Source organism: Ricinus communis, chromosome 4, assembly GCF_019578655.1.
Source record: "Ricinus communis isolate WT05 ecotype wild-type chromosome 4, ASM1957865v1, whole genome shotgun sequence".
In the NCBI taxonomy this organism is placed as follows: Eukaryota; Viridiplantae; Streptophyta; class Magnoliopsida; order Malpighiales; family Euphorbiaceae; genus Ricinus; species Ricinus communis.
Window position 1 is genome coordinate 1,846,192 of NC_063259.1, and position 8,262 is coordinate 1,854,453.

Sequence of the window (8,262 nt, forward strand, 5' to 3'; positions counted from 1 at the left end):
GAATAAGGAAGAAGGCATCCTCTCAAACCCGCCGCCCTCTTCTGAAAACTCAAAAAACACATACAAGGGAGAGGAGTGGACATTGGGAGGGAATTCAAAACCCATTTCTCTCTTTGATTGCTTTCCTTGATTTCTAAGTTACTGATTTGATTGTTGGTATAATCTCATTCGTGGGTCTTTTGTCCTTTGATTTGAAAGAAAATAAAATAAAGGAATTCTTTGTTCTTTCTGTTCTTAGACTAAGACTGATCACAAAGACACTATGAAAGACTTGTTTATGTGAAAAGAAGAGTTCAAGTGTAAAGAAAAGAAAGCAGAGAGATTGAAGGGGGGAGAAAGTGAGGTTGGGGGCTTTGTAGAGACCGTCAGTGGTAACAAGGTGGCTTTTTTTTTTTTTTTGTTGTGGGTTCAATATATCTATAATATCTATATATCTGTAATTTTATCCTCTTTTAGTTCTTGTTCACATTTTATCCATTGGTTTTATCAGAACTAAGTCCTTCTCTCACTTGAATACAACCATATCTATATCTTTAATACTACTGCTGGCTGCTAAGTTTATATTGTTTTGGTGCATTTTGTGTGCTTATATTTTGTGGGTTCAGCTTTAATTTAGTAATTACTAGCACCACTTTGTTCTCATTGCTTATATTTTTTGAATAGCAGCACCAGGAAGAAAGACAACTTTAAAAAGTTAAAGAAAATGAAGTATGTATTGGTGACTGGTGGTGTGGTTAGTGGACTTGGTAAAGGTGTCACTGCCAGTAGTATTGGCGTTCTTCTTAAAGCTTGTGGTCTCCGTGTAACTTCTATCAAGATTGGTATACTTTTTTCTTTCTCTTGTTCAAATCAGTTACTGCATTCATTTATCTAAGTTGCTCATTCATAGTCCATTCTTTTGATTTTTAAGCTTTTTAATTTGTAAATTTGGAGTTTTTATAAAATGGGGATTAACATTTTGCTTCTTGGTAGTTGATTGTGCTGTAATTATTTGCTAAGTTTTAAAAACTTTAGACACATGTTGAATTTGTGCATTTCTTGCAGACCCTTACCTAAACACTGATGCAGGGACCATGTCTCCTTTTGAGCATGGGGAGGTCTTTGTACTAGATGATGGTGGCGAGGTAAGTTATTTCATTAGATTGTTTTCCAGTGTTAAATTACATGACTATTCTTGTTTATACCATGGTATTTGATGTGCTTTCTTGCAAAGAGGATGGATATATAACTTTCTTCATGTTGTGTGACCCAAAGATAACATCTTTTTTTCCCTTTCCATTTTGGTGCTTCTAAAGGTGGATTTAGACCTTGGCAACTATGAGCGGTTTCTAGATATCAAGCTAACCTGTGACAACAATATCACAACTGGCAAAATATATCAGGTCATTGAATATCTTCTTTATGCGTATAAAGCTAAAATATGAATTGGATGTCTAAAGAATTATGTGAGCTCACTATACTCCTAGCATACTTCGTTCTTAGTTCATTATCTTGGTTTAAACAGTCTGTGATTGACAAAGAGAGAAGAGGAGATTATCTTGGAAAGACTGTACAGGTCTGCTTTCTACATTCTGTTCTCTATGTTCAAGGAATTCTATAATGTATCATGAAATAACTTATTATCTTGACCTTGTTGTCACTGTAGGTAGTTCCACACATTACCAATGCCATCCAAGAATGGATAGAGCGTGTATCAAAGGTACCTGTGGATGGAAAGGAAGGTCCAGCTGATGTTTGCGTGATTGAATTAGGCGGAACTATAGGTAATTCAGTTGTCTTTAATGTTTGTTTGGATGAGTTAACTTCAATTAAAATGGATTATTATGATTTCGAGTAAGCCGCTATGGTGAAATCGGTAGACACGCTGCTCTTAGGAAGCAGTGTCTTAAAATTGACCTCATGTGATGCAGGGGACATTGAATCTATGCCGTTTATTGAGGCACTTGGGCAATTTTCATATCGTGTAGGTAAGTTGGTGTTATGTGGAACTTTATTATTTGCTAGAATTATTTGGTTCCGTTTGATGCACTTAGGTGTAATCCTTCTCATTGCTGTTACTTGATATTAGGACCTGGAAATTTCTGCTTGATCCATGTCAGCCTTGTGCCTGTTATAAATGTCGTCGGTGAACAGGTATATGTAAAGGTTTTGGGGTTTTAGAAGAGCTATGCTAGAAAAGCTGCGAAAATGAAATGGAAACTTGTTAAAATAATAGCTAAGAAAATAAGCCTTTGCTTTTCTCCAATAGCTTCGTTTTGGCTTCTTGGATATGTTCTCAGCTCTACCAAATTGGGGTTTTATCTTTCCTATGCATGGACATGAGTTTCATAGCATCATGTTGGCAAATTCACCTATAATTTGTTGGGTCTAATTATTGTAATGTATGGATGCTTTTAAATTACAGAAAACAAAGCCAACCCAGCATAGTGTTCGGGGGCTAAGAGGACTGGGGTTGACACCAAACATCTTAGCTTGTCGTAGTTCAAAGGTTGTTTTTCTTATTTCGTCCTTGTCTCTATACATTTCTTTTTATCATATGCATGGTTGCAGTCTCATGCCTCTTTATTACCTTCAACAGGAACTTGATGAGAATGTTAAGTTAAAGCTCTCTCAGTTTTGCCATGTGCCGGTATTGCATCTATAGACTGTTATTCTGTTCATTGGTTTCTTACTGATGCATCATGTTTTCATAGAATTTGAAATATGTGCAGGCTGAAAACATTGTTACATTATATGATGTTCCAAACATTTGGCACATTCCTTTGCTATTAAGAGTAAGAAGTTCTTCTCAGTACTTCCGAAAATTATTTTGGTTATACTGGTCATCAAACCACAGCTGGAATCTAACTCCTTATATTTCTAATTCTTTTTCCTGAACATGATTAGGATCAAAAGGCGCATGAATCAATCTTGAAAGTACTGAACCTTTTAGGGTTTGTTTTGTAAACTCACTCTTTGTTTGCATCATAATTTACTTTGATATTTCTTTCCTGCAATGATCTGAGTGTATATGGATGATTGCAATGTTCAGCATTGGCCTTAATTTTCATTTGTCAGTTCACTAACATATTTCTTTAATCTTCAGCTTTGCCAGGGCGCCAGATTTGCAGGAATGGACTGCCAGGACAAAAGTTTGTGACATGCTTCATGATCCTGTGGGTGTCAAACACTTCAAGTTGTCAGTTGACTTATTCTTTTCGACTAAATGTGCTCATAAATATACATTGCAGGTTAGAATTGCCATGGTTGGAAAGTATACTGGTCTTTCAGATTCCTACCTCTCTGTCTTGAAGGTAATTGCTTATAGGTTTCTGCCTTCTTTTTATTTTTTATATTTTTTATTTTAAAATTGATATTCTGTTAAGGTTCTTTTTCTTTTTTAAGTTTATTTTTCTAGGTGTTGTACTTTTCCAATTCTTGGTGTAAGTGACTGGAAATGACCAAAACTAAATTCAAACTCCTCCCTAAAATAAATTTTCTTAAGGACATCATTTTATCATACAATATACCTTTTAGAAAGTAGGAGAATGAACTAGTCATAAAAATAATGCACTTTATTGAATAAAACTGCGAATCGTTACCAAACAATGAAGTGCATCTTTTAGTAAATAGCTTTTCAGCAAATGCCAGTTCCTAAAGAATTAGCAAATCTAAATTAAATGAGGCTCGAGTTTTTTGGTTACAAATTTATAATGCTGCTAAAATGAAAATAAAGACAGTGACACTGGTATCCTTCCACATTATGTTTAGGCTTGACCTCATGTATAATCTCTAGTTTGAATCTTTGGAAATTGAGATTAGATACTCTTAATGCTTAGCAAATTGATTCAATTTGATTTATGCATTATCCCCTATAGCCGATTCTTTTCTAATTCTTTTATTGTTTATAAACAAATAAGGAAAAGAACTTCTGAATTAAAGTTCTAAATATGATAATATATTCTTTGTCCGAGTAATGGTTATCTCACTTGTGCACTATGCATCATGCTTAATGTAGTTGCATTTTAAATATCATTACAACTACTTATGCTGGCTATGGTTTCTAATTTTATCGTAATTGTGTAATTCATGTGTAAGTTCTAACTGGAATAATGTGTATATTTCGACTTCCCTCTTTTTCTTGTTTTCTTTTTCTTTCTCTGCATCAGATGCCTACCTACACTGATCTTGGTATGTCTAATCATGAAAATCTTGTAAGATGTAAGGGACTGATATTGTGGGAGTTTGTGACAGGCTCTTTTGCATGCTTCAGTTGCTTGCTGCCGGAAGCTTATTGTAGAATGGGTTGCAGCTGGTGATCTAGAAGAAGTTACTGCAATAGAGGTTAGTACTCTAAATCAGTTTCTGCCACGTGATTTTTACACTCCTTCCCAAGCATGTGTGCATAGAAAGAACATAGTCGGGAACTTATCCTAATTATTACTATATAGCATATGTAGAATTTGCATCTTGACTATTCTTATTCTTTGCAGGCTCCTGATGTTTATAATGCTGCATGGAATCTTTTGAAGGTGATAACTTAATGGTTGACTGTCTTTCAAATTCATTTTCTGCTGATTTTCTGTCCAATTAGTTCATGGTTAGTTTTTCACCAGTTCTTTAACATTTATTCAAATGCAGGGAGCTGATGGTGTCCTAGTACCAGGAGGGTTTGGTGATAGAGGGGTACAAGGAAAAATCCTTGCTGCAAAATATGCTCGTGAAAACAAAGTTCCATTTCTGGGCATTTGCTTAGGAATGCAAATTGCTGTCATTGAATTTGCCCAATCTGTTCTTGGGTTGAATAATGCAAACAGTACAGAATTTGATCCTGAAACTTCTAATCCTTGTGTCATATTTATGCCCGAGGTATGCTGAGGTGGAAATTAGTCAATTTTCTTGGTGAATCTATTGAAGCTATGAGTTAAAATTCATAATATTTAATAGGGTTCAAAAACACACATGGGAGGAACCATGCGTCTGGGATCAAGGAGGACATATTTCAAGGTTCCTGATTGTAAATCTGCAAAGTTGTAAGACTTATACCTTAATCCCATATACATGTCTAGAAGATTTAGCGGGGTATGTTTTATGAGTTTCATTGTGTATTTAATTGATTCCATAGAAGAATTTTTATTATCACCTGTATGAACACGAATAAATGATGATACTTGGGGAATTAACAAGAGGAATCACCAAATGATGACAGACAAATCATACACAGTTCTTTAATCAATCTGTCTGTCTTGTCTGAAATTGATTGTAGGTATGGGAATGTCAGCTTTGTTGATGAGCGACATAGGCATAGATATGAGGTAATCACTGTCCTGGACCATGGATGTATAAGCATAGTCTAGAGGCGCAGCCCATTAGCCTCTTCAATGATGATCTGTATTTATATTTTGTAGGTCAATCCTGACATGATATCTCTATTTGAAGATGCTGGTTTGTCATTTGTTGGCAGAGATGAAACTGGTCGGCGAATGGAGGTAAGTGATTTGTGTGGCCTAAGCAATCGAAAGAATCTTTACCTTGCAACATTTGGTACTGGGGCTTAAGATATTGTCAGTAATGCAGATTATCGAATTGCTTGGTCATCCATATTTTGTTGGTGTTCAGTTTCACCCTGAGTTCAAATCTAGGCCAGGAAAACCTTCTGCTGTTTTCTTAGGTATTATTTCTCCCTATCATGTTCTGCTGGCTAATTGTTTAAAATATCATATCAACATTACATGAGTACTCGTAATAAGTTGTTTGACTTGTATCATTCACTATTGACGACGGATAAGTCATTCTTTCTTTAAATAGCTATGCTTAAACCACTGAATACTGGCTCAAACCCGGTAACTAATCTACAAGGGTTCATTATTTTTGATAAAATAGAGAAACTATTTATTTGTTCTTTCATGTTATATCCTGTACTCTGAGCTCTATTTTAGCTGTGGTTTTTGTGATATTGAAATTGTAGTGATTTGGACTTTATCATGGTTATAATTGTCTTCATCCTTATTGTCATTTTAGGCTTGGATTATGCAAGCACGAGGAACCTGTTTTATATAGAAGTCTTAGGAATCCTTATTGTCATCTTAGGCCTGGATTATGCGAGCATGGGGAACCTTTTTCTTAGCCAAGTGTTTTGCACACATGGGAATCTTCTTGACATAATCAATTAATTTTTTTGTCATTTTATAGGACTTATAGCAGCAGCGTGTGGGCAGTTGGAATCTGTCTTAAAAAGTTTTGGCCACGCAAGCAAGCTGTCAAATGGATTGAGCAATGGAAAATCAACTGCAAAAGCATACCAAAACGGAAATGGTGTTAAGTCTTGCAATGGTTCATTGAATGGCGTGTATAGCAATGGAAATGGTGTGCATTTTTAAGAAAGCACAATGAACATGGCAATGCACCTCTAGTTTTGGTAATCAGTCTCTCGAAGCACTTTCGGTAGTCTTCGGTTCTTTTGTACAGCAGCTGAGTATGGTGGGGTATTTGTTCATTTCTGAAGCAGACTTATTATAGGATGAAGCTGGATTAAGAATGACAGCTTATAATCTCCGGTCTATCAGTGAACCTGGGATAAGGTAGTAATGTTGCATCACCCTCTTGTTGCAGCAGGTTTCCTTCCTTTTTTTACTTCACTTATTTCTATAGTTGGAATTTTGGCTGTATGTCGCTTGAGGAAAATGTTACTAGAGTTTCTGTTGTAGGACCATCGTACAAATCAATGTTGGTTGTAGTGAATTGCTCTAATTGAAGCATGCATCCTTCTTTGTCATAGCAATTTGTTCATTTTTTTTTTCTAGTTTGGGACATTCTACTGTGTATTCATTGGATGATTTTTCAGCTATATTAACCCAGTCTATCAGTTTTAACACTTGAAAAATTATCTACACTTGCTGGTTAAAAGCACCTGGTTAATAGATTTTAGATTTTGAGAACATTAATAGGAGTATTCGAAGCATGTATACATATAATATAAGCTGAGAAAAAGATTCTTGATGAATAATTTTAACGCAGAGTGATGTATAGTTTTTATACTTATATTTGTGATATCATAAATATAATTAATGCATTATTTCTTTAATTAAATAATAAATTTAAATAAAAAAAGCATTAGCTAATAATTTACTTTTTCAATTAAATACGAATTTTTAGTTATAGTATATAAACAATGCTTTTAATATTAATTAATTTTTACATCAATATTAATTATTTGTCATGTTAATATTGTAAAAAATAAAATATTTTTTAAACTGTAGCATTATAAACATTTTTAGTTTTAAAATAATAATAAAATCTTTTTACTACTGTAAATTTATCTATCAATGAGCTTATTTATAATTTATAAAATTTAAAATTAATTATTTATATTATTAAAAAGAATTAAAATTCATATATATATATATATATATATATATATTAAATTTAATGAAAGATTTTATATTAGTTTTATTTTAATGAAATAAAATATAGCAAAGACTAGCATGAAATATATATATATATATATTATATATTTTATCTTTTTACCTTTAAAAGTTATAGAGTTAAACTATTTGTTTATACCATAATTTGTTAGTCCATAATAAATTAGTAAAATTTAGTCAAAGATTAGACTCAATTTCTATTATTAATTCTAATTCTTAATTAAAATAGTGGGCATCAGTTTATTTTTAATGTGGGAAGAAATTCAAATGAGAAGATTGTTTAGAACTCCCTCGTGATAATTATGGAATTTAGGTTCATGGTACACGTGTTATATACAGTTTTTAATTCAAGCTGCAGTTACGTTTTGGAAGATTATAGGGACAATGAACTGAAAGGAAAAGAAGAGAATCAATGGGAACATCCAACAACATAGATAAAAAATCAGATAAATTTAGGAAAAACGAACTATATGTATTTTCTTTATGCAATTAATCTTTCTTTGTACTTTTGAAACTCTCAAGCAACATTATTCCAGCAATTCATATTTACATTTATAGCTTACAGTAGCTATTAAGCAGAATATCAAACAAATTATGGCTAAAAGAGTTTGAAATTCACAATTATTCTTGAAAAGAATTCATAAACGCAATATCACATAGTTCATATATCATATACACGTGGCATATGCCTGCAAAACCAAATTGGCAGCCAATATAATTTAGTATGCCCAGAAGGACATATTTTACAATGGCCCAAGAATAAGAAATAATAATGTAAAAGAACCAATGGAGCCTCAAAACACCAGGGTTGCTATTGATAAAGCAGAACGTGAACTTGAAGTTTCTATTCCTCACATGG

General features: G+C 33.4%; 1 protein-coding gene across 1 annotated transcript; it reads left to right on the plus strand.

The window, feature by feature from the left end:
• LOC8284873 (CTP synthase) lies at positions 1–6,756 on the plus strand. Its single transcript, XM_002514325.4, has 22 exons — positions 1–379; positions 667–821; positions 1,045–1,124; positions 1,296–1,382; positions 1,505–1,555; positions 1,646–1,763; positions 1,911–1,967; positions 2,069–2,133; positions 2,405–2,488; positions 2,579–2,629; positions 2,712–2,774; positions 2,887–2,933; positions 3,086–3,155; positions 3,231–3,293; positions 4,234–4,323; positions 4,473–4,511; positions 4,621–4,848; positions 4,927–5,012; positions 5,246–5,294; positions 5,388–5,468; positions 5,557–5,650; positions 6,172–6,756. Exons 2-22 carry the CDS (start codon positions 704–706, stop codon positions 6,357–6,359), a joined length of 1,809 nt encoding a protein of 602 aa, XP_002514371.2. The 5' UTR covers positions 1–379; positions 667–703; the 3' UTR covers positions 6,360–6,756.
• The last annotated feature ends 1,506 nt before the right edge of the window (positions 6,757–8,262 follow it).